The sequence below is a fragment of the Brachypodium distachyon genome, chromosome 2 (genome assembly GCF_000005505.3).
Source record: "Brachypodium distachyon strain Bd21 chromosome 2, Brachypodium_distachyon_v3.0, whole genome shotgun sequence".
Classification (NCBI taxonomy): Eukaryota; Viridiplantae; Streptophyta; class Magnoliopsida; order Poales; family Poaceae; genus Brachypodium; species Brachypodium distachyon.
In genome coordinates, this window is record NC_016132.3 from 2,175,939 (window position 1) to 2,200,636 (window position 24,698).

Genomic DNA, 24,698 nt, shown 5'->3' on the forward strand with positions numbered 1-24,698 from the left:
GGCCACTCTGACTTAGTCATACGTAATTCGATCAGACGGGGTATGCGCAACAATGAAAAAAACAAAATTGTTCAAACAAAACCAAATTCCAAATTAAGAAAGAGAGAGTACACAATAATGACAACCCTCCTTACAAAAGTTAGTTCGATGCTATTTGGCAAACTTATTTCCTGGCAGAGACTTAACAACGTGATATCGGTATATATGTCTTCATTGACCTGGCCTATCCTTGGGTGAAAGCAAAACCCCCAATACTGAGGGCGCCCACGAATGGCCCAATGGAGGCAAGGAGAACGATCTTCCCAGCCAAGGAACGGTGTCGGTACACGTCGTAAGAGCGTGATATCCACCATGCCGTGAAGGCTTCCCCAAGACCTGCGACAAAAATCGCGACGAGGGTGAGGTAGTAGGCGAGGTGGTTGCGGCCGAAGACCACTCCCTTGGCGGGCTTGTAGAGCGCCGTGCCCACGACGATGATCATGGTGAGCAAGGCCACTGCCCACAACGCACGGGCAAGAAGCTGCATTTCATTTGCAGGCACAGTAGGAGGTGGTGCTCCTTCAGGCTGATCATGACCCCCGTTAGTGGCAGCTGCAGGCCCTATCTCGAGGCCCATGTCGAGGTTGCCGCCATACAAATACAATCAAAGCCACACACATTTTAATTATAGGGTACATTTTAATTGGTTAAGATTAGTACTTTGATCAACACACACTTCGTACTATTGTTGTTTACGTGAAACAAAGTCGCAATCATAAGTATAACGGAGGGAGTACTAGCTGTTAATCTTCTGTAATTAAATAGAAGTAACTCACTATTAGATTTCTCTAAATATGCAAGCATGCCACATCCATCAAGCTATCCCCACTAAGTGAAAATTTCATTATATCTTTCAATTTTGAATACTCTTTGTGTTAACTAAATTTCTGCAATAACATGCGGGACATCATCTAGTTTGAACAAATGGAGGGAGCACACTAGACCAAAATTAATAGCTCCTGGACGTATATATGTACCGGAGTGATACTGGAACATTGATCTATGTACTGACGTATTCCAGTATTACTCCAAAATTAATAGCTACTGGACGTATATATGTACTGGAGTGATACTGAAACATTGATCTATGTACTGACGTATTCCAGTATTTCTCCAAAATTAATAGCTACTGGACTTCTAAAGCCTGGAGAAAAAATAAACATCACTATATACAAAATGATTAAATATAACTAATTATACTATAATGATCATTTATCTAATTATTCATTGCTATATAAATAGTTTTGTTTAATTGTCCAAACCAAATAATTTTAATATTTCCATTCTATTGGGTGGGACAAGGTGGAGATAAATAGAGATTGGAGCAGGATTGAATTCGGTTTGGACCCAACAAAACTAGTATGGAGATTAACCCTCAGTGTCAGCCCATTAGCCCAGGCCATCCTCTATACCAGCTCACTAACCAGCCCGTAAAGAAAGGCTTCCCGAAATCTGCCAAATCTGCTAACCTTCCACTCTCGCTCAAAAAAAAAAAACCTTCCACTCAAATAAATAAATAAATGCTAACCCTAGTCCCAACGCGCACCACGTCCCGGCCATGTGGGAAGACGTCTATTCTCTCCGCCTCTTTTTCGTCTCCCGAGCCCGAATTTCGATCGTTTTTTTCTTTTTTGAACTCAGAATTAATTTCGATCGTTTGCTCATCTGTGATGTTTTGTTGCTCAAAGTTATCCATATTTTCTGTTCATATTTGATATCTGTTCATTTGAATTATTTCGGTTATTTTCCGTTAGGACCGAAACTTTTCGGTGTAAAAAAAGTCTTGTACACTCCCAAGAACCGAGCGTTCCTGATTTTTCTTCCAGGCCTTGCTAGTAGCAGTAGCACAGGGAAACGATTGACCAATCATTTCGCAGGAAGAAAACTTCGCCTCCCTATCAAAAAAAGAAAAGAAAAAAAACTCCGCCTGGATCCAAGTCCACACTCGATCACCTGATGCGTCTGGTTGTTGCTGTCGTCGTTGCTGATGATGTTGAGACCGCTGGTCAACCCAGTGGCCACCATGTCGACAAGCTATCGCCACACATGCGCGTACCATGCACGGGAAAGACGAGCAAAATTTAATAAAGGCAGTGGAGTGGTGGTCTCTAGTAGTAAATGACTCCAGGAGATCGAGCTAGAAACGCAAGTATGCTCTCGTTCACAATTTACCTGGACGACGCTGCCACAGGTAGAGGCAGACACGATGGTTGGCAGCTGGGACGCCATGCATGTGACCACAGTGTCGACGTTTCCGGGCTCCGGCGAGGGGGCCCTGCAGGCAAAACAAACAAATCGATCCATCAGGAACACGTTAATTAATTATATGTATGTGGAGCTGTTGAGTTGGGGTGCTTATGTATGTATATATGTATTATTACTCGAGGTTGCTCATGCGGCCTGTCTCGCTCCCCGCTCCGGCCGCCGTCGGGAAGAGCTGAAGGGCCGTACGTGCTGAGATAAGGAATGGACCGGGGAACGGGGGAAGAGAGAGAGCGGTGCATCGAGGGAGGGAGGGTACTTTTATATGGATTATGCTGTAGAAATTAGCTCATGCGTACGTACGTGTTCCCGGATTTGGTAGGGACTGGGTAGCAGATGGGCGGTAACTTTCAAGCGCGCGTTAGTAGCTTTACGGAGTTGATTTTCAATATTTTATATCGGTGAGAGCGATAAGACATTTTCAAAACAGACGATAACCTCTTGTTATGGACTCGATCGGCATCTGTGTTTACGGTTTTATCCTGATCAATTAAAACTTTTGACCGAGTTTATAAAAAACACCAATATATATATACCAGTGTCACGTATGTTGCATTTGTTTGGTGTTGCATACGCTTTGATTTCTTTCTTATCAATATTCGGTCAAAACGATAAAATTTAACTTGAGACAACCCCAACCTATACAAAAAAGAGGGAGTATCATTGATCAAAACTTGGTTCCCGTAGATGATGTACCCCCTTCGATTCTAAATTTTTGTCGCCGATTTAGTTCAAATTTGAACTAAAACCACGACAAGATTTTAGGATCGGAGGAACATTTGATCAGTAGGTACGACGATGTAAGCCGCACATCCCGTAACAACACAGGAGGAATTAGGATCTAGGCGATCTCTCCAGTAGACCTTGGCAGTTGGGCTCCCAAACACTCCGCAGGTGCTGCCGCCAGCCGTCCTGCCTCCTTCTTGGGTGTTGGAGGCCGCGGCGGAAGGATCTTTCGTTTTTTGTTTTAGGTCTTTTCAGCGTCTTCTTCGAGATGGTGAGACGGTGGCCACATCTTGCAGCCAAAATATGGTCCTTCCCGCCCTGTCCTCACATCGCCGGTGCATCTTGCACCAACAGAGGGCGAGTGGAGCTGTTTACTTGACGAATCTCTTGGGATCCGACCGGCTTTTCGACGAATTCCTTGGGTTTCAGTTGGCTTTCGTGTTTGTCCCTGTGGTTTCAGGTCTGACTCTTCCAATCTATGGTTCTCATATTTGGCGAGATGGGTTGCTGTCCTGGTTCTTTGGGGCCTTAACACGGTGACTAGGTACATACCCCACCGTCTACTACCACATGCCCTCTTTTGGCAAGCTCTATGTCTGACTCCGGCGATGGAGGTGCAAGGACGGTGGCTGGTTTGTTGCCGTCGCCAGGTGGTCCAAAACCTATTTGTAATTATTATTGTTTTTAGAACTTTTTGTACGTACTGAATTGATCGGTGGTGCTCTTCAAAAATAACAGTTCAGATACAACGCTAAGGTGGTGCATACATATTGGAAGCGAGGCCTTTGTGCAATTTCTCATGGTTGCGTGCATCTATGACTTACCGCGGAAGGCAAAAAAAGAAAAGCTTGTTTACGTGAAATAGATCGATGCATAGAACCATTCCACAAGGAGGCCGGGGAAGTCTGAGTGCCAAATGGTTCTGCCCCGATGCATATTCCCTGGGGTGCCAACCAAAAACGATATTTAGGCACACATACGTTTATATTTATTTAAGTCACTTAATAGGAGAAGCGGTCTTGGGTTAGTTGCCTGTTAATAACAAACAAAAAGAAATTGTCTCTGAGGAGGACTGATCGAGTCTGTGATATTCTAATTAATTGTGTGCACTGTACGATTATAGCATTTTATTTACTCCATATTCGTGTTGGGGGGTGGGGGCAGCGGCTCAACTCTTCCATCTATTCGCGCACGTCTATTGTTTTGGACATTTATATTATTTTGGTTTAAGATAAGATTTCTTGGCTTTGGCTCTTTTCGGAGGCGACAACGTGACGGCTAGCTGTCAACACCGGCGTGTTGTTGTTTCTTTGCCACGATGGGCGCCGCCGGAGACGACACTTGGGAGCTCCACGGACCACGCCCTGCGACGGCGCCGGTTACTGTTTCTAGTTGAAGAAGATGGACAAATGTAATGGCCGTCAACACAACAGACGAGAGGCACATTCGGCAAAATTATATAAGGCGTAAACTCAAGGCAAACACTAGGCCTAGCTTTGTGGAGTACTCGAGAGAGATTCCGGATTTTGTACGTAGCGCGTAGGTGTTTTCCCTCCGTCCTTGTAACGTGGCGCGCTCCACGTACGTGTAGCTTTACAGATTCCGCGAGAAAAAGTCTCGATCGCGAAGGGACTTTTGATGATCCGGTCTCCAGCTTAATTTGATCGACAAGATGTGATCATTGCATGCAGTCTGATGGCTAAGTTTCACTACTCATATAGGCTAGCTTAGCTTTCAAAGTTTGTTTTTGATTATTTTATCTTCAACTCGATCTTTCAAGTCAATACCTGATCAATGGGTCATTAATTGTTTCGACATCCAGTCATTGACCGATCGAAGCCCCCGGGCCGCTTCCCTGGTTGTGTACTTGACTTGGCTATGTCCAATTCCTTCTTTCTTAAGTACGACGTCTGATCGATCATATATATTCGAGAGAGTCAATTACGAGTATATTATTAGGTCGGTCCGTACACGCACCGACCGAGAGATCACCGACCTTAATTATCTGGCCCGTGCACCGTCGGACCTGTGGCGAGTGAGCACGTATACATGTCGGCCTAACGTGTCGAATCCGTACGTGTACACGCCGCACCGCCCACCGGCCGAGGAATATATAACCCATTATTTAGCCATGCATATGAAGCCACGTCCCCGTTCATCGCAGTGATATCTGCCCGGTTACGAGAAGGGGATGCATGCATGCGCATATCTGCCGAATGGAGAAATTAATCACCCGGCAGGAATCAATCTTCTCTCTCGACGTTGCTTGCCACTTCTACTTTGTCATCTCGGCCGAATGGACCCGAAATCATCACTGCCCACGCCCGCTTGCGAAGGTAAAATACGTATGCACTTTGCCATCTCTTGTTTCGTTTTTGTCCTTCTGCGAGAAAAACACGCGCTGTTCTGGATCCATGTTGCAAACCGTTTTCCAGATTTTTCTTAACTAGTTGCATATAAATATGCACTTGTTTGCTGCGTCAAGAGGGATTTTTGTTGTTTGCAGTTGCAAGGTGAACGCAACGAAAGAACAGAGATTGTTCGTCCCAGAGAAGAATTAATGTCCTCCTCGGGCATCAACGCATGATACATACCCCTGAACTATCCACAATCAAGCCCCGTAGTACGATTTTCCTTCTTTTTTTTTTAAGGCAACCTGGTACGATTTTCGATCTTATACATTACCGCTAGAATCAGAGTTCATTTCATTTCTCGTGGTGTGCTCATACGATTGGCATCCGCCAACACCACCATATCTGCATCGATCATCCGCGTGCAAACGGGAGAACTCGTAAGAAACACCACCGGCCATACTTTATCTCTTTCGAGCCACAAAGTGATCGAAGTTATGCGCGAAGGGTTCAACCTAGGCCACTCTCTCTCTTTTTTTTCCATGGGCATCTGGGCCAAACTTGTAAAGGTCGAAAAACTCTGTTGCGGCTCTCTCTCGAGTGTGAAGCCCACAAAGAACAAACCTGGAGGCATGACCCACTCGCAGCTGGAGGGTAAGGAGGCTGTGAGATTCAGGAGATGTCACGTCACAGCCAAGGGGGAGGGGATGGGCCGCAGCAGGTGAGGAATGGGGGATGGGCTTATACTTGGTGGGGGGAAGTTGGCTGGACTTCGACCAAATATTACCACTAAGGCCTTGTTTGGTTAGTGTATTTTTTAGTCACCAGTGTTTTAATATTTGAGAGTTCTGAGTGTTCATTCAAAATCCTCAAAAATCCAAAACACTAGTGTTTTAAAAAAAATACTAGTTTGAGAAATGTTTTAATTTGGTACAAAAATGGAGTGTTTTGTTGGGGAAATTAAGGATAATCCCCTCCAAATTCTTCCTACCAAACAACTATTTGAGTTTTGTAATGTTTTTCAATTTGAAATGGTTTATATCCTAGAAAACACCCAAAAAACTCTAATACCAAACAGGGCCTAACTGGTCCAAACTAAGCCCATGAAAAGTGTGGAGAACATCTCTCACATGCCTTACACTAAAAAAGAAAAGAAAATCTCTCACATGCCTAATATTTCGGCCCGTGAGTGGTAACCACTAGTGAAGCGTTTTTCTTGTTATTACTCGAGTATATTTGATTCTGTGTTCCTCAGTGGTGATATTTCTTTTGTTAAAACTTGATCATCTATTGGAGTCGCCACACTGATGGTTCCTTGGCTTTAAGTTTTATTATTGATGGCCGGGTCTAGACCTTGTCAGCGATGACGCATCAACTGGTATAATGTATCCTTCTGTTTTGAGCAACAGTGATATAATTTGATTCGTATTGAAAAATATTTCTAATATTGCCATGTACGTTTATACACACATGCCGAATATTATTTTTCTATTTGTTGGTTAAAGTTTGGCATGAAATAATTCCGTTCTACTACTAACTAGCTAGCCTAGCTAGCTTGTATACTTGGAAGGGCAATATTTAGTAAGATATCTATTGTACTTATGACACAATTAACTCATTAATTAATCATTGATATACTCCTAGGCATGCAGATATATGGCCGGGGTCTATATATAACAACAGAACAATATATCCAGATCGAAGAACAACAAGTATTCTCCTCATGGCGAAGAGCACGAGCGCTCTATGCTTGGTGGCTCTCGCGGCCATGGCTGCCATCCTCTCCTCGTGTTGCCACGCGTATAAAGAGGTGATAATGATTTTTATTTGCAGCACCGATCTCTATTAATTTTTGCACGTTTTTTTTGGCAGATTTTCTCTACCATGCATATTGTAATTAACAATAATTAATGATTTGGCCTAATATAGTATGATGCGGCGGCGGCGGCTGCTGCTCCTTATCACACCGCCGTGCCGGCGTCGTGCTACGCCAACGAATACCCAAACTGCACCGACCGCCGGTGCCAGGCTTTCTGCGGCGGCGACGGCAGGCCGGAGCCTGGAGCCCACTGCGACGACCCAAATTCCTGCTGCTGCCCTGTTTCTAAAAAGAAAAGCAGCTATAGCTGAAACAGAATGAGGGAGCTAGGGAGATAATTAATTGGAGATGTTATATGGTTTAGCTGTTGTCTCGTTTGGCATAAAAATTTAATTAATTATGGTTTTTTCCTTGGACTTTTTCCATGTCGAATGATGCACGATGCACAATTAGTGACCAAATGTATGAAATTTCGAGTCCGATGATCATATCTAGGAGGAGCCCGAAGCAACCGTGTCTATCGAATATAAAAAAATCAGAAAGAAAACCACGCCACATACGAGTTAAAACTGTTCAAAATCGGGAGAGAGAGCAAGAGTATCCGGGTTTGCCAATTGAGTGACCACATGTATACGATTTCAAACTGATGACCATTTCTACACTGCTACCTGTCCAGGGAGTAAGTACGTAACTAAATTATTTATTTAATCGGCTGTTTCTAAGTCGACGGCAACAACCGTCTCATCCAATCGATCATTGAGATCCGTGAAAATATAGATGATAAAAAAATTTAATTGGATGGTTACGATTGTCGCCTGAAAAATAACTACTTCGTGCTATATTTCTACATCGACTAAGAAACAAACAGACACTCTTTTTTATACTGCGAAAGCATGTAGTGACTTTGCGTACGTACGACACTTGCTTGCAGGACGCCGGTACCATCCATGGCTAATCTAGCCGTCTGCTCCAGTTTAGCATTTCACGTGGACATCAGTGAAAATCGTATACTATGAATAGGATCGTATACTCGTTATATAGCAGCTCGATCGTTGATTCGTTATGGCCGAATCTTGATGACTTTCATGTCTTTCTCCAAATTAGTCCATGTGTGTATCTTTTAATTAACCATGCAGCCCGGCCGGCCGGTCTTCATTGTCTGTCATATGCATTTTGATACGTTATTTGTACTGGTGATCTGATTTCGTTTACTACTAATAAACCCGCCATAAAACAGCGCGCGTACGTATCGATCGGCCGCAATGAATTAGCTAGCGGCCATATATATAACATCGGCCTCTCTCTCTCTATATATAAACACAACATATCGTCATCATCGTCCTACCTCATGGCGATCTTGCTCAAGAAGAAGAAGACGAGCCTGCCCATGGCGGCTCTGACGCTCGCCGCCATGGCCGTCGTCCTTCTTCTCATCTCCTCCGGCAGCCACGCCGCAGGCCAGCAAGGTTTGTTAATCAATTTCGACATATCATACGCTTTTCATGTCTGTCTTCAATTTGAGGCCCGGCAACGATCAATTAACGACATGCACTGCTTCCTCCGTTCATATTAAGTGCCGAAATGTTACATGTATCTTGACGTATTTTAATACGTAGATACGTCTGTATTTTAATATGGACTGGGAGAGTATATGACCGATGTTGTTCTAATTCGGTTTGCAGATAGATGTTTCGAGCCTACCCCGATGCCGGACTGCGACTACAAAAAGTGCCGGGAACGGTGCGGCGACGGCTGGACCCCGTACTGCTACATGGCGGAGCCGCCTAATTCCAACCGTCAACAAGGGGCCGGCGTCGTTGAACCCACGGGGATTTCTGAATGCTGCTGCCATCCAAACTCTTCTTCCCCTAACTCCTCGTAAATTCTTGAATTAATGCTGGCTGGAACCGAATTTGATTTGATCCCAGTAGCACCATCTGTTTGTTCGAGGGCTTGTTAGGTTTGAAAGAAAATAAAACATCATGAGAAATGTCCCGTAGGTTTTTCTTTTATGTGGCTATTTCTTAGTCATCTGTTTTTTAAGAAAAAAATATATTAAATCGTTCATGTGCTATTGTTAGACTAAGATCCGACAGCCAAACACGTCGACTGATCTCTATGCAGTTAATATACAAACGAGTTCTCAGCAGCAAAACCGATTTTTTAATAAGAGAATTGCCAGGTAGGGGGGACTACTGTTTGGGCCGTCGCTGTGAGAAAAGATCTAAAGGCCTAAACAATTTGACACGGGCTGTAACTAAAGCCCAGATCTAATGGCCCATCCTAAGCCCATGTTCAAAGGCCCAGCTCATCTCCCAAATCGATCTCGCCTTTCCTTCCTTCTCCGTCCGGCTTCTTCTTCTTCTACAAGAAAGAAAAAAAAAAAGACAAAATCCTCTGCTCTCTCGTCTCGACCCGTTCGCCGCTAAACCCTAGCTGGCTCCAACCCCTTCCGACCCTTAACCAGCCGGCGCGGCGGGAGAGAAGACTAGACGGTGTCTGGCGGAGATGGCTTCGGCGGCGGCGGCGGTTTCGTCGGCGGTGGAGAAGCTGCAGGCGGCGGCGAAGGACGCGGCCAACTCCTCCTCTTCTTCCTCTTCGTGCTCCGCCTTCTCCGACCAAGTCATCGTGTCCAGAGCGTCAGGGTACGTCTGACTGCCTGAGCCCCTCCTCTAATTCGGCCCAAGCTTTCGCGGGCCTACTGTTTGAGCTCGCTCATCGGGTAAGGTCGCTTGATTCGGGGCGGATTTTTGTCATGTGCTGCTCGTGTTGTTTGGGGGTATCAGGCTTACACTAGGATTAAGATGTTGGCAGGGTCAATAGAGCTCACTGTTTTCAGTAAATGTGTATGTGGAGTACAATAAAAAAAAATCACTTCTGTTTATGTTTTTATGTTGAATATCAGGGTGTTTATGATATGTCTTGCTCTGTATGATGCTGCACAGTTTTCTGTACCTTAACCTGTTGTCGTCTGTAAACCTGAAAACAAGAATTGGACTGAGCAATGTACTATGTATACTGCAACATCTATCTACTCTAAACAGCAGGTATTTGCCAAATTGCTTGCCAGTAGTAGTAGCTGATGCGCACATTTATGATACCTCCACATCTATCACCGGAACTGGAACCTTGACGAAAAAGAGTTACAGCTCGTTTGGTACCCATCATTTGAGCTTAGAATTCAGGAATTCATTTCGAATTCCAGAAACGAACTTGTTTGGTTGGCACGGAATTGGCCACGGGAATTCAATCTCAAATTCCATGGAATTGTACTATAACTAATTCCAATTCCTCTCCAAAAGCCATCATTTCTCTGGAATTGTCTCTCAAAATCCATGTGGTAGACAAACATGATTTTTGAACAATGAAATCAAATTCAACCAAATGAAATCCTATCAAGAATTGGATTTCATTTCATTTCTACCAAATGAAATGAAAGGATGGTTACCAAACGGGCTGTTAGTGATGTAATCTGTAATGAAGATTTGACAGGGCTAAACTGGGTGTTTCAATGCAATCTGTATGGTAGCAGAAGCAAAATTTTCTGCTTTTGTTTATCATTGTGTTGAATATCTAGGGTGTCTATGATATCTCCTATTCCATGTGATCCTGTACAGTTTTTTGTATCTTAAACCTGTGGTCGGTTGTACATGTATCTGTGGAACATCTAAATGGCAGATATTCACCAATTTGTTGCCAATGCACACACTTAGCCATGAGGCTTTAGGTGATTGCAGGAGCTGCCTAATTCGTGTTAGGTCTTGATGCTCCTGTCTGCTTCATGATTCCTGCATTTTTTTCGCTATTCCACTTTTACCATTGTAGCTTCCAGTTTTCCTTTGCCTTCCCAAGCAAGTGGCAAGACCATAGGTTTCCAGGCACGTCCACACCCGCTGTGCTGCTGCTGCTCACGCTCATCCTCCTGCACCCCGCCGTGATACCACGGTACAATGTGCACCTTATAGTGAGGCACAAGTCCTGGTTCTATCAGGATGGTGAGATTGCTATTCTCAACTTGCATGCAGGGGGTTGAAAGACACTGCTCCCTGGGTGAAATTAGCGATCAAAATCTGTGGAAACCTGAGCTAGCTGAAAGTTTTTTGTATCATGATTGAAAGTTTGATCTATTGGTAAGGCTTCTTTTTACTGAAAGTTGCTTGATCCTCCTATTTGAAAGTCGGATCAACTGAGTTAAAAGTTTTGGCCCGCTTAGTTGAAAGTATTGATTTGACCTAGTTTGAAGTTTTTATTGAAATTCCCTAGTTAAAGTTCATGACTAGCTCAATGGATAGTTTAACCATCTAGTTGAAATCTGGGGAAGGACAAGAGGCAATGTGGATGGTGGTCTGCATCTGCTGAGCTGCGTACCAAATATTCTCGTGTATACCTGTTGAAGTCTTGAAGAGTTGAATTCTGCCGTGGTTTGCTCATGCGGCATAAACTCTATTCCTATTTCTAAAATTAGGCTGCAATTTTAATATTTTGTTCATTTAAACCTGTAAGACTCAACTAACAAACATTTGTGATCTGCGTTGCAGTCGGGTTGTGTCTCTGTCGACTTGCACCAAGGTTGGTGCCATCAGCTTCGTGGTTGGCATTGCAGTTGGCTTCACACTGAAGAGAAGGCTGCGCCAATGGGCTGCTAGGCTGCTCAAGAGAATTAAGGACGATAACTAGCTATGTAACTGCAATCTAAAGTTTTGTTCACCAATGCCCACTCTTTAGCCCCAAGTTGAACATTGTAGATGCTTGGATTAACTGTGATGATTATGTGCTCTCATCATCTCATGTGTATCGCACAACTCTTGTAGGGGTCATATATTGGCAATTATGCTATGTGCAGCGTGATCTATGGTGCCGTTTTGCGTCCTCCCTTAGCTGACATCATCACGGAGTGCTTGATATACATAATTATACTGTGTTTTTTGTTGTTACGGAGACATTCATTCATGACGAGATAATCCATAATACAAGTTTATTAAACTTTACCTGTAAACTAATTTAATTTTATATGGGTTCAGTTATGTATTTGCTGATTAAATTTGATCAAAGCAGTCTTAGCATATGCTTGTAATGCTCAGCTATGAAAAATGAGCTACAGCTAGGCTTTGTTAACAAATAGGAGTGGTTGTAGAATCCTTGGTTACCTTACGTTTTAAACTTTGCATTGCTGACAATCACGAGTTCATGGGGCCAAGCAGTTGAACCAGACGGTGTAGCTAGTCGACTGATGCAGTAGCTACTTTGATTTTTGCCTTTCCCGAATTCTATTGTTCCCATAGATGCTAGATCTGGAAAGAAAGTTTGCTTCAGTTGTGAGGAAGAGAGGCAGAGAAAGGTGGAGGCGTGGGTGGAAGCCCACCGGAAAGAGATGCAGAAAATCCCAACTGTAATTTATTACTTCGGTTGAGGAAAAGAAGAGACGACGCACTGGGCATGCGTCCCGTCGAGTTGACGTGGCAGTAGACGATCCTCAAGCGACGCGCGCTGGGAATGGCCTGACGGTGCCACCGGACGAAAGCATCATCAACGGTCCGGTACCTAAGCCGGTACTAGAAGAGAGTAGTTGGAATATTTTATACCTGCAAAAAATTGCTCGAACGGTTACTTTGCTTTGATACTAGTTATTTTAAAACTATTTAATCAGTTGCATTGTGCAGTTGCATGTAGGATTATTTGTGCCCATCCAGCACGTGAAACAGTGCAGCATCTTTCCAAATTAGCCCAACCAGCAAACGTCCTCCACAATTGATCTTGTGTATTGTTGTGGGGCCCAGCGGATGCATGTTTCCAGGCAAGTGATGGGACGAAAATAATGGCCATCAGTTAATGCCCTGAGCTATTCAGACCAGGGAGGGGGCCAGGGGACGGCTTGAGCAGCTCTATTATTGAGCGGTTCTTGCTTTGCTCCAGCCTCCAGTATACATGCTGCTTCTACTGGATCTGGTAAGGAAAACATGAAATCTCAAGATTTTTGTTCGTTCCATTCTTCTTCTTGAGCTAATCAGCGTTTATATGCCTCTTCTCGGTCGCCGGTGTTGGTCCACAGATAACTGATAAACGCAGATATCCTCTTCAAGCACCTCTCCTAGATCTCCTCTTGAGCTAATCAGTGTGGATACGGTCCGTGCGAGGTGCAGATCTCCTCTTGCAGCACTCTCATAGATCAGTGGCCCTGAATATTCAGGTATGTGTTTGATCAGTGGCGGATCTCCTTTTGCTCACTAGTTGCCAGTTGGTCGGTAATATCTATTTTATCCTGGTGACTGACCGATAATCTTTTGGTCCGGTCTTGAAAGTAGTAGGGATGGAAAATGGATGAGAGTCGGAGCAAACTGGGCCTCCAAGATTATCATTATTGACTGGAAGACTGGTTAACTTGTGAGGTAAGACTTGCAGTCAATCGTAGTCCGAGCTTGAGACTTCACTTTCATGAATAAACTGACATGATTTTCTAGGCTAGCTACCATGTGGAAAACCTATTAGGATTAATATGGATAAACAGAAACATAGCTGGATGATTAATTTGTATGTTGTAACTCAATGCGACAAATTTTGTGTGGTTTGTATGTATGCTAGCTGCATAGTTTTATGACCCTACTGCTGAATCTGTATGCCGCATAGCTTTACTATGCTAGATTGTTCAAAAATATAAAATAGCAAGTCTGTAGTGACGTGAGTTAATATTTTCTATGTATGTATAAATTCAATGAGACTTGTCTCATTTTGACTGCATGTTAACACACCTTGTTCATTCATTTTCAGTCTTCGGTGTTCGCCATTCCCTGAAACAAGTCAACCTGGTGTTTTGGGGGGATCTGTGGCGCTAGCTGAGTTTGTCTGATCGATGGGAACCATACTAGAATCTTTGCTTGGCTCATGTGCCAGTAAGTTGCAAGAAATCATTACTAATGAGGCCATACTAATCCTAGGGGTCGAAGAAGAGCTCGCAGACGTGCTGCGGCGAGTAGAATTAATACGGTGTTGTATTGCTGATGCTGAGAAAAGGAGGACAAAAGATCTGGCAGTAAACAGTTGGCTTGATCAACTGAGAGATATTATCTATGATGTTGATGAGCTCTTGGACGTGGCTAGATGTAAAGGAAGCAAGCTACTGCCTGACCATACTTCATCATCATCAAGCAGATCAGCTGCATGTAAAGCCCTTTCAGTTTCCTCTTGCTTTTGTAACATCGGGCAACGTCATGACGTTGCTGTTCGCATTAGAAGCATCAACAAGAAGATAGAGAACATTTCAAAGGATAAGATATTTTTAACATTCAGCAATAGTACACATCTTACCGGAAATGGTCCAACATCCAAACTGATAAGAAGTTCCAACCTTGTTAAGCCCAACCTTGTGGGAAAAGAGATCAAACATTCCAGCAGGAAGTTAATAGACTTAGTGCTTGCACACAAGGAAAACAAGTCTTACAAAATCGCTATTGTTGGAACCGGAGGAGTTGGCAAGACAACACTAGCTCAGAAAATATACAATGACCAAAAAATAAAAGGAAGCTTCAACATACAAGCATGGGTTTGTGTTTCACAAGATTACAATGAAGTTTCTCTTCTAAAAGAGGTTCTTAGAAATATTGGTGTGCATCATGAGCAAGGTGAAACCATTGGAGAGCTGCAAAGAAAGCTTGCAGAAACAATTGAAGGCAAGAGTTTCTTTCTCGTTCTGGATGATGTGTGGCAGTCCAATGTATGGATAGATTTGCTAACATCTCCATTACATGCAACAACTGCTGGGGTAATATTGATCACCACACGAGATGATCAAATTGCAATGAGAATAGGCATAGAAGATACCCATCGAGTTAATCTCATGTCAGTAGAGGTGGGATGGGAGCTACTTTGGAAGAGTTGAACATCGATGACGAGAAAGAAGTGCAGCATTTAAGAAACATAGGGAATGAGATCGTTCGTAAATGCGGTCGCCTCCCTCTTGCTATCAAGGTTACTGCTAGTGCTTTGACTTGCAGAGATCTCACAGAGAATGAGTGGAAAAGGTTTTTGGGCAAATACTCCCAGAGCATTCTCTCTGATGGAACAGAAGCAGCTCTGTATCTAAGCTACGATGAATTGCCACATCATCTGAAGCAGTGTTTCCTTTATTGTGCTTTGTACACTGAAGATTCTATCATTGAACTTCGTATTGTTGCTAAGTTATGGATTGCTGAAGGCTTTGTCGTGGAGCAACAAGGCCAAGTACTAGAAGACATAGCAGAAGAGTACTACTATGAGCTAATCCATCGGAATCTGCTCCAACCCTGTGGCAAATCTTATAGCCAGGCTAAATGCACAATGCATGACCTCCTAAGACAGCTTGCTTCTAATATATCAAGAGAAGAATGTTTTATTGGTGACGTTGAAACATTAAGTGGTGCAAGTATGTCAAAACTGCGACATGTTACTGCCGTCACTAAAAAGGAAATGTTAGTGTTACCTAGCATAGATAAGGTGGAAGTGAAGGTGAGGACTTTCCTAACTGTTCATGGTCCATGGAGACTTGAGGATACATTGTTCAAGAGATTTCTTCTTCTTCGTGTTCTGGTTTTGAACTACTCACTTGTACAGAGCATTCCAGATTATATAGGAAAACTGATACATCTACGATTACTTAATCTAGATTATACTGCTATATCTTGTCTTCCCAAATCTATTGGTTTCCTAAAGAACCTTCAAGTATTGAGTTTGAGATTCTGTAAGGATCTGCACAGTCTTCCTTTGACGATGACCCAACTCTGCAATTTAAGATCCCTTTTGCTTCTTGGTACAGCAATAAGTAAGGTTCCAAAAGGAATAGCAAAACTGAAGTTCCTCAATGAAATAGAAGCATTTCCTGTTGGTGTTGGATGTGATAATGCTGATTTACAAGATGGATGGAAGTTGGAAGAGTTGTCTTCTGTATCGCAGATTAGGTATCTTCATCTGGTTAAATTGGAAAGAGCTGCTCATTGTAGTCCCAATACAGTGCTGACGGACAAAAAGCATCTAAAGATTCTAATCCTAGAGTGGACTGAACTTGGAGAGGGATCATATTCAGAAAACGATGTTAGCAATACTGAGAATGTCCTTGAACAGCTAAGGCCTCCAGGCAACCTGGAAAACCTATGGATTCATGGATTCTTTGGTCGGCGCTATCCCACCTGGTTTGGTACCACCTTTTTGTCTTCACTGATGCACTTGATCCTCAGTGATCTACGATCATGTGTGGATCTTCCACCGCTTGGGCAGATACCCAACTTGAAATTTCTGAGAATTGAGGGAGCATACGCAGTCACCAAGGTTGGACCTGAATTTGTTGGTTGCAGGAAGGGTGATTCCGCATGCAATGAGTTACTTGCTTTACCTAAACTTGAAATTTTGGTCATCGTGGATATGCCCAACTGGGAGGACTGGTCTTTTTTGGGGGAAGACGAATCTGCTGATGCGGAAAGGGGAGAGGATGGAGCTGCTGAGATTTGTAAAGAGGATGCCCAATCTGCAAGGTTGCAACTTCTGCCTCGTTTGGTGGTGTTGGAACTATTATATTGCCCAAAGCTGAGTGCTCTGCCGCGACAGCTTGGAGAGGGCACGGCCACCTTGAAGGAGCTCGCATTAGTTGGAGCAAACAACTTGAAGGCCGTGGAGGACTTCCCACTGCTCTCTGAGTTGCTTTATATTCAGAACTGTGAAGGCCTGGAGAGGGTCTCCAACCTCCCTCTCGTGTCAGAAGTGCGTGTATTTCACTGTCCAAACTTAGGGTGCGTAGAGGGGTTGGGCAGTTTGCAGCGGCTGGTGCTGGGCGAGGACATGCACGAGGTCTCTTCCCGCTGGTTGCCCGAGCTTCAAAACCAGCACCAACAACTTCATGACGGGGAAGACCTGGATGTCTTCGTGGTTCCACGGAAACTGCAGGACAGTTGGATGGCAACGAAATCACAAGGTATGAACAACACGTGCATATATATTGGTTGGAAATTTTATTTTGTGTCTTTGATTCTCTCTCTGAACCATAATTCTAAGTTGCTGATGCGTTCCTTCTCTAACTTAACATCGATGACGCAGCTCATCACTTGGACGGGCAAAGCACGAGGCATACTAAGAGCATGTCCAATGCAAGATGCTTAAGGCAGTGCTATAAAATTAAACCGGTTTATTCTCAAGCACCAGTGCTTATTTCTATACTAGAGGTGCCTAATTAAGCACCTGTCCTATAGAACACAAGCTCGAGGACGGGCAAGTCGAGGGAGCCTGAGAAGGTTGAAGATGCGCAAGTAACTTTATGTTTAGCGATCGAGCTGGTGACGGAAGTGTCCTGTTTTTCTCCAGGCAGCTGCCCAGGAGATGCATCGAATTTTTCATTCAGTTTCTTTCTGAAATTGGGCCAGAGGCCTAATTTGCTGTGCTGAACCTGGGTGTCGTGGTTTGTTTCGATCTTCGAATGTAACCGACAAACTACGTTTTTGATTTCTTTGGTAAACTTGGACCGGCGGACTTTTTGCTGTACCGAACCTTTTCCTTGGAATTGAACCGACGAATTTCAGTTTGTTTTCTAGATCTCTGAACTTGGGGCTGAGTTCAATTGCAAGCAGTAGCATAACTGCTTGTTTTTCTAGCTCATATTATATGCTGGACTAAGAAAATGTTTGCAGGCTTAGGTCTAATGGTGCAGTTCGAAGGGCAAAAGCAAGTTGAGGAAGCTACCTGCAAGTCGATCCTCGATTGTGTAGCGGTGTAAAGCTGGTGAAGGGACGTGTCCTGTTTTTATCTTGGAAATGTACCAAACATGCTTCCGTTTCTTTCTGAACTAGGTCTGGAGGCTGTTGCTGTACTGAAAAATGGAGCACTCGTACCAAACATGCTCATTGTTATCGTGTGCTGCTTGTAATCGACGTAATAATCTGTACATGTCGCAGTACTGCTGAGATGGCCAGGCTTTTGTGTCGCGCGGGCACGGGGACTGCGATTGCCTGCTCCGCTCATTATATACTCCCGTCGGTTCTACCGATGCAAACCGTTCGATGGCCGAGACTTTCCTTGGCTGGAATCAACGGCAGAGATTGGCCGGTCGCCCACACCTGACGCGCTCCCTTCCGTTCTTCAAGTCTCTCCGCAACGGCACAATTCGCCTTCGTTTTTACCGAGCAAGATTAGTTTAGCCAACAGTCAATTTCCAACGAGGTACCAGCTAGTAGTGGTATTGAAAAATTTCTCTCCTTTTTTCAATATGTTTCATTTTTTCTTATTCATTTCTTTTTCTTGATGGACCCACATGTCATCTTTTTTCTGTCTTGGTATCCGTGTAGTATCTGTTACTTCTTCAAGTAACCATTACTTGGTTGTGACATTTCTCTCTCCCCCACGTTGGCCACTAATTTTTTGGTACCCGTATAGCACCCCTTGTTGAGGATGCTCTAAGTTGCTGCCATGTCATCAATAGTTTGTGCAATAGCTAGCATGTATAATAGTTGGCTATAAGATTATACTATTTTATCAATATATGGCCAACACTGCATTCTCACATGGTTACTAGGAGCCCGTGCTACACTAGCCCTCTCCTCTTCTCCCTCCTATTCTCTCCTGCTCCTTTGCTGCCGATATGTCCGCTGCTATCATGCATGAGTACCCATGATACTACTACCAGCAGTACACTAATCGGCCGAGGATGTCCACCGCTGTCGTGTTCCAAGTCGACGCAGCAGCAGCAGCCACCATGGTCGTCGACGTAATAAGCGAGCACCAAATCGAGCAGCAACCATCATCGACGACGGCATCAAACCTCAAGCTCGCGCGCTCCTTGTTCGCCGTGGGCTCTCTGACCCTGGTCGCGGACGCGAGTACCATGCTCTACCTGCCGCCCAAGGGGCCCGTCTTCGCCGACCACGGCGCCGCTTACTACGCCATGCTCGCAGTCGTCGCCCTCAAAATGGCCACCGCCTACCGCCTGTCCCGTTCCAGCAGCAGCCATGGCTATGGGCGGCGCTTTCTCGCTTTCGCCAAGGGCCTGCTGCTCTTCGCCGGCTTGCTGCTGCTTTTCCTCTTGGCCGTTGGGGGTTTCGCTCTCACCGCCCTCAAGGTGCGCTGACTGGCAAAAAAAAATTTCAAACTGTTCCTTCCAGAACAGAGGGGAACTCGTACTGCCCCCAAGTCCCAAGACATGGGTGCTCCATAAATATCATGACCAGTTATATAAAATAACGGCAAAAATAAATACAGAAGAATAAAACCTTGGGCCGGTTGGTTTTAATTAGTTTAAGTTCAACTTCGAATTAATAGTACGACAAAAATCCAATCTAAGCCTGGCCGGGCCGGGCTGTGGTACTGTTCACAATGAAATCTGTGTGTTTTCCATTAATTAGTTTCTTGCAGCCGTGTGGATTGAATTTCAGAGCATAATGAAATCTGTGTGTTTTGGCAGCTCTAATAGGCCCGTCTTCGGTTTTGTCATATCTTTATGGCGAGCACCATACGTGTTGATCGATTTCATGATTAAAATAAAACTCCGACCGGGCGGCCCCACTTGCCTGGCTCCAGCAGCCGTCTCTTGCCTTGCCTTCGTCGACCTTTCGATTCCCGCAATACAAGACCAGCCGTGCTTGCAGGGGCCCTGTGTTCGTCTCCGCCGTTCGCCGCTTTGAACCCTAGGCCCCGGCCCCGACTAGCCGCCGACATGGGGTTCATACGGGATCCGGGCTGGGGAGCTCCCCCCCCTCCTCCTCCTCCTCCTCACGCCGTGGCGAGACATGGCCAGCTCCTCCTTCACCACCTCATCCTCACGCCGTGGCGGAGGACATGGCCAACTCCACCACTTCCTCCTCGCTCTTCGGCTTCTCCGCCGCCTTCTCCGGCCAAGTCCTCATTCCTAGGGAATCTGGATTCAGGGCACGGCCACTCTCGGGCAGACCTCCTTTTTATGTTCCAATGCTCGGCTTTCCTTCCTTCGATTTGGCGCGGAATCTGCGGCATGCCGGGCGGACCCAGCCGGGTGATTGGGTGGGATCCGCCCCACCCAATAAATTTGAAAATCCTTTTATCATAAGTAAAAAATATAAAAAAAATTAGGAAAAATTATAGAATTGTAGTACTGTATTGCCCCACCCAATGTTAAAATACACTGTTTTTTTTCACCCAATTTTGAAAACTGGGGTCCGCCACTTGCCCGCACGTGTTGCGCTGGGGTGCTAGTAGAGCTTTTTTTTCTTTTTCGAGAAAACGCAAAAGCTTTGCGTCTCGATGCATTGAATAAGAAAGAGAGTTATGTACATGTCCAAGAGGACAACACCACGAAATTACAACGCCACACAACTAGGGATCTGCCGGGAGCAACGCTCCAAGCCCAACTGCCCCGGCCCGAGCCCAGATCCGAGCTTCAGTCTTGATCTGATCAGCGAGGAAGGCGATATTGAGAGTCGCATTGTCGAAGACGGCCGCGTTGCGATGCTTCCAAATCCACCAGGCCGTAAGCATGATGATCGATGCAGTGCCCTTTCTAGCCGTGGAAGGGGCGGAGTAGACAGATGTCTGCCACCAATCGGCGAACGGGATGCCAACGATCGGTGGGGCACACGTAGATCGAATCCAGGAGAGCAACTCGTGCCAGAGGGTGCGGGAGAAGGGACAATCGACCAGGAGATGATTGATGGTCTCCAAGGACTGATCGTACAATAAGCATCTTGGGGCGTGAGCCAAACCATGGCGTGCTCTTCTCTCAGCGGTCCAGCAACGGTCCTGGCAAGCTAACCAGATGAAAAACTTGACCCGTGGGGGAGCCCAAGCTTTCCAGTTCAGCTTCCAAGTGTCAGAGGTGATCCCATCGCAGAAGAGTTTGCGATAGCAAGACTTGGAAGAGTATTGGCCGCCGGAAGTCCACCTCCAACAAAGGGTGACAGCCGCATCCGAAAACTGCACTGTGCGGACCCTCCCCAATATCTGGATGTACTGCCACAGAGCAAGTGGATCCAAAGAACCCTGGATGTCGCGGATCCAACGTCTGTCAACAAGAGCCTCGCGAACTGTGTGTTTTTTCCGGATGCGCTTAGGCACAAGCAACGTGAGGTTCGGGGCCAACTCCGAGATGGCCCGACCATCCAACCATCTATCCTCCCAGAAAAAAGTAGAGTCGCCATTGCCAATAATCATCTTGGTGGACGCGAAAAACACACTTCTCTCCATCTAAGAGAATTGCAAGTCCAGTCCATGCCAAGGGCGGAGGGGATCGGTTCTCATACGCCACAACCAACGGACGCGAAGGCTGATGGCCAACCTAGAAAAGTCCGGGATGCCTAGACCACCGAAGCAAAGTGGTCTGCAAACCTTGGACCAATTGATGTGGCAGTGTCCTCCCCTTGCCTCATTCCGTCCAGTCCAGAGGAAACCTCGTAAGATCTTCTCCACCCGTTTTTGGATTTTTCGGTAAATACCCAAGACCAGGATTTGGTGAAGGGGGATGGCCGACAAGACAGACTTAATCAGGGTCAGGCGACCGGCCTTAGACATCATGCCGGCCTTTCAAGTCAGGAGGCGATCAACGATCTTGTCAATGAGGGGGCCAAATGCTTCCGCAGAAGGCTTTCGGAGTGCCAGTGGAATCCCGAGGTATTTTACCGAGAAAGGAGCCAACACACAACCCATCGTGTCCGCCGCGTCCGCAGCCACATCCTCGGCAGAACAAATTGGGGACACCGAGCATTTGGCGAAGTTAGTGTGCAATCCTGATGCATGCCCAAAAAAGGCGAGGAGGCAGCGAACCGTAAGGAGCTCGGAGCGGTCCGGGTAACAGAAAATGATAACATCGTCTGCATAAAGGGACACACTAGTCGATAGCGCATGAGCAGCGAGGCGCTTGAGGATGCCCATCTCGGCTGCCCTAGAGAAGAGCCGGTTGAGCGTGTCGATCACCAACACGAACAACATGGGCGAGAGGGGGTCCCCTTGTCTCAGCCCCTTCCGATGCCAAAATTGCGGGCCCGGCTCACCGTTAAGCAAAATGTGGGTGCTAGCAGTAGATAGAAGGATGGCAATCCACTCGCGAAACCGAGGTCCAAATCCTGCATGTCGCAACACCGCAAAGAGGAGGGCCCAGGACACCGAATCGAATGCATGCGCAATGTCCAACTTTAACATCGCGCGGGGCTCCTTCTGTCGGTGGAGAAATCGGGCCGTTTGTTGTACCATCATGAAGTTGTCATGAATGCACCGCTTCTTGATGAAGGCACATTGGTTCTCACCAACCAAGGAACCCAGCCTAGGAGACAGCCGAAGCGCAAGAGCCTTAGCCACAAGTTTGGCAAATGAGTGGATTAGACCGATTGGTCTAAACTCTCTCAGGGTGGTGGCATCAGTCTTCTTCGGGATCAGCACCAACAGTGCCTGATTCAGACCTTGAAAGCCACGACCACACAATGAGTGGAACTTGTGAAAGGCAGCCATGACGTCAGTCTTGACAGTAGCCCAACAAGCCTGGAAGAATTCCGCGGTGAAGCCGTCGGGGCCCGAGGACTTCCCAAAGGGCAGCAACCGGATGGCATCCCACACCTCATGTTCCGAGAAGGGAGCATCGAGCTCGGTCAGGTTAGCCCTACCCGTGCCCAAGAAATCTAGGTTGAGCGAGAACTCACCGTTCTCAGCTACCCCTAGAAGGGAAGAGAAGGGGTCAAAAGCCGCTTCGGCCTTGGCACCATGGTTGGAGAGCACCGTCTCACCAACCGTGAGATTATGGATGGTGTTCCGTTGTCTTCGAAAAGAAGCGTGTTGGTGGAAAAAAGCAGTGTTGGCATCTCCCTCTTTGAGCCAAGCAACCTTGGAACGTTAACGAGCAATGGTGCGTTCTAGGGAGGCAAGTCCCAAGTAAGCGTGCTTGAGACGGGCGCGCAACTCGCGTTCAGCCACCGAAAGCAGCCGGGACTCCATGGCAACATCAAGCCGAAAAATGACCTCGCGTGCCACCAACAGCTGTAGTTTGACGCAACCAACATGCTTGTCGCTCCAGCTCATCAATCGCCTCGCAGTAAGCTTCATACGAGAAGTCAACCGCAAGAATGGGTCAAGCTCGGAACCATGGGTGGTCCAGGCGTCAGGCTCCACCTGGGCGAATCCGTCGAGCTTAACCCAAAAGCTCTCGAATTGGAAGCGTCGACCAGAGGAGAGCTGCGGCGAGCAATCCAAGAAGAGCGGACAGTGATCCGAGATCGCAGAGGAAAGACAACGCAACGAGCAGTCCGGGTTTAAGTCCTCCCAATCAATCGTGCAAAAGATCCGGTCAAGCCGAACGACAGTAGGGGTTTCCTGCTCATTCGACCACGTGTAACGACGACCATGTAAATATATCTGCTTCAACTCGTAGTCTTTTAGGAAGCGGCGGAATCTTCCCATCATGCGGCGATGAAGATTGTTATTGTTTTTGTCTTCGTCGTGGTAAATGAGGTTAAAGTCACCGCAAACAACCCAGGGCCCGGACGGGAGGCACGCACATCTCGCAACTGATCGAGGAAAGCGTTTTATCCACGTTCCCCTGAGGTCCATACACGCAAGTTAACCACGAGGCGACCGTCTGTCGACCCTGACCATGGCATGGCAGTATGGCCGGTGCCCTGGTTGGTCGAGGTGTTCCACCCAAAGAGGTCCGCAATGGCCGCAATCATGTCATCGCCAAGAGGCACCTCAAACAGCCTGTGGTATGCGTCAATGGCCTCCGCCGAAGGAGCTTCATTTTCTTTGACCAAGCCGAGCTCAACAGGATACGTTGCGCTCGCTGCTCGGAGTTCAGCCCCACCGCTTGCTTCGCAATTCTGGAGCTGCGTCGAGGCTGGAAGACCAACGGGCGCTGTCGACCTCGAGCCGGGGGCGTCTGCAGCACCGCATCAGAGCGAGCCTTGGCCGCCGCCAGGAACCCCCCAAGGTTGCGGGGATGTGGCCCGTCAGCATGCAACGAGGCAACGCGCGTCCTCTCGTAATGGATCGGTGGCAAGGCGAAACGACGCAGCAATGGGGATTGTGTGTCCAGGCGAGGAACGAGAGCGCCCCAGCCCAAGCGAAACTGAACGCAGTCGAGGGGAACGGAATCCGGGACGCCCGGGTTCTAGTCGTAGCGCCGCGTGGCGGCCAAGCAGGGGTTGGACGCAGAGTCAAGGAGCGTAGGGCGTCGGCGATAGTCCACCGTCCTTGTCACGTGGAGCAGCAGGGGTAAACTCGCGTCTTCACACGAGGTGGCACCACCAAGTCGACCGGAGCAGCCATGTCCTGCGGCGGCGGAGCCTCATCTGGTTCAACAAGGTGGAAGTCCAGGGCGCAAGGGATGGAGGATGGGTCCGAGCACCACGCCGTCATCCGGAAGATGGCCATATCGGCGCGAGTGCGGGTCACAGGAGCGAGGCGCTCCACCCACCCTGACGGGGACAGGATCGTCTCAGCCGCCGGAAGACACCACACGTTCGCCGGCAGTCCTTCAGTCTCAATGTCAACGTGAACGCCAAGTCCGCCGGCGGTGGAGTGAGCACGACGAGACCGTGGCG

General features: G+C 46.6%; 2 protein-coding genes and 1 pseudogene across 6 annotated transcripts; all 3 read left to right on the plus strand.

Moving 5' to 3' along the window:
* Positions 1–5,191: 5,191 nt before the first annotated feature.
* On the plus strand, positions 5,192–9,187 carry LOC112270630. Of its 4 annotated transcripts, none has more exons than XR_002962954.1 (4): positions 5,192–5,363; positions 5,534–5,686; positions 7,023–7,188; positions 7,308–7,613. XR_002962954.1 is itself a non-coding variant. In XM_024458466.1 (4 exons), the coding sequence occupies exons 2-4, from the start codon at positions 5,876–5,878 to the stop codon at positions 7,506–7,508; spliced, it is 591 nt and encodes a 196-aa protein (XP_024314234.1). In that variant the 5' UTR covers positions 5,192–5,363; positions 5,534–5,875; the 3' UTR covers positions 7,509–7,613. The 4 variants fall into 4 exon arrangements, 2 of the variants coding, with proteins under 2 accessions (XP_024314234.1, XP_024314235.1); XM_024458466.1 differs by having other exon boundaries at positions 5,534–6,099; XR_002962953.1 differs by lacking the exon at positions 5,534–5,686.
* A 373-nt stretch (positions 9,188–9,560) lies between these two features.
* Positions 9,561–12,067, plus strand: LOC100840728. Its single transcript, XM_003568507.2, has 2 exons — positions 9,561–9,842; positions 11,736–12,067. The coding sequence occupies exons 1-2, from the start codon at positions 9,706–9,708 to the stop codon at positions 11,872–11,874; spliced, it is 276 nt and encodes a 91-aa protein (XP_003568555.1). The 5' UTR covers positions 9,561–9,705; the 3' UTR covers positions 11,875–12,067.
* A 918-nt stretch (positions 12,068–12,985) lies between these two features.
* Positions 12,986–17,743, plus strand: LOC100842748 (annotated as a pseudogene). The gene is made up of 5 exons (XR_002963091.1): positions 12,986–13,143; positions 13,247–13,384; positions 13,500–13,583; positions 13,963–17,131; positions 17,254–17,743. The product of XR_002963091.1 is annotated as a disease resistance protein RGA2-like (transcript).
* Positions 17,744–24,698: the final 6,955 nt, after the last annotated feature.

Excerpts from the sequence above, each read along its gene's own strand:
- LOC112270630 (XM_024458467.1), top strand. The coding sequence starts at position 5,876 with ATGCGCGAAGGGTTCAACCTAGGCCACTCTCTCTCTTTTTTTTCCATG. Across the intron at positions 6,100-7,022 it reads GAGGGGATGGGCCGCAGCAG|GCATGCAGATATATGGCCGG; the intron begins GTGAGGAATGGG and ends ATATACTCCTAG. Across the intron at positions 7,189-8,879 it reads GTTGCCACGCGTATAAAGAG|ATAGATGTTTCGAGCCTACC; the intron begins GTGATAATGATT and ends TTCGGTTTGCAG.
- LOC100840728 (XM_003568507.2), top strand. The coding sequence starts at position 9,706 with ATGGCTTCGGCGGCGGCGGCGGTTTCGTCGGCGGTGGAGAAGCTGCAG. Across the intron at positions 9,843-11,735 it reads ATCGTGTCCAGAGCGTCAGG|TCGGGTTGTGTCTCTGTCGA; the intron begins GTACGTCTGACT and ends TCTGCGTTGCAG.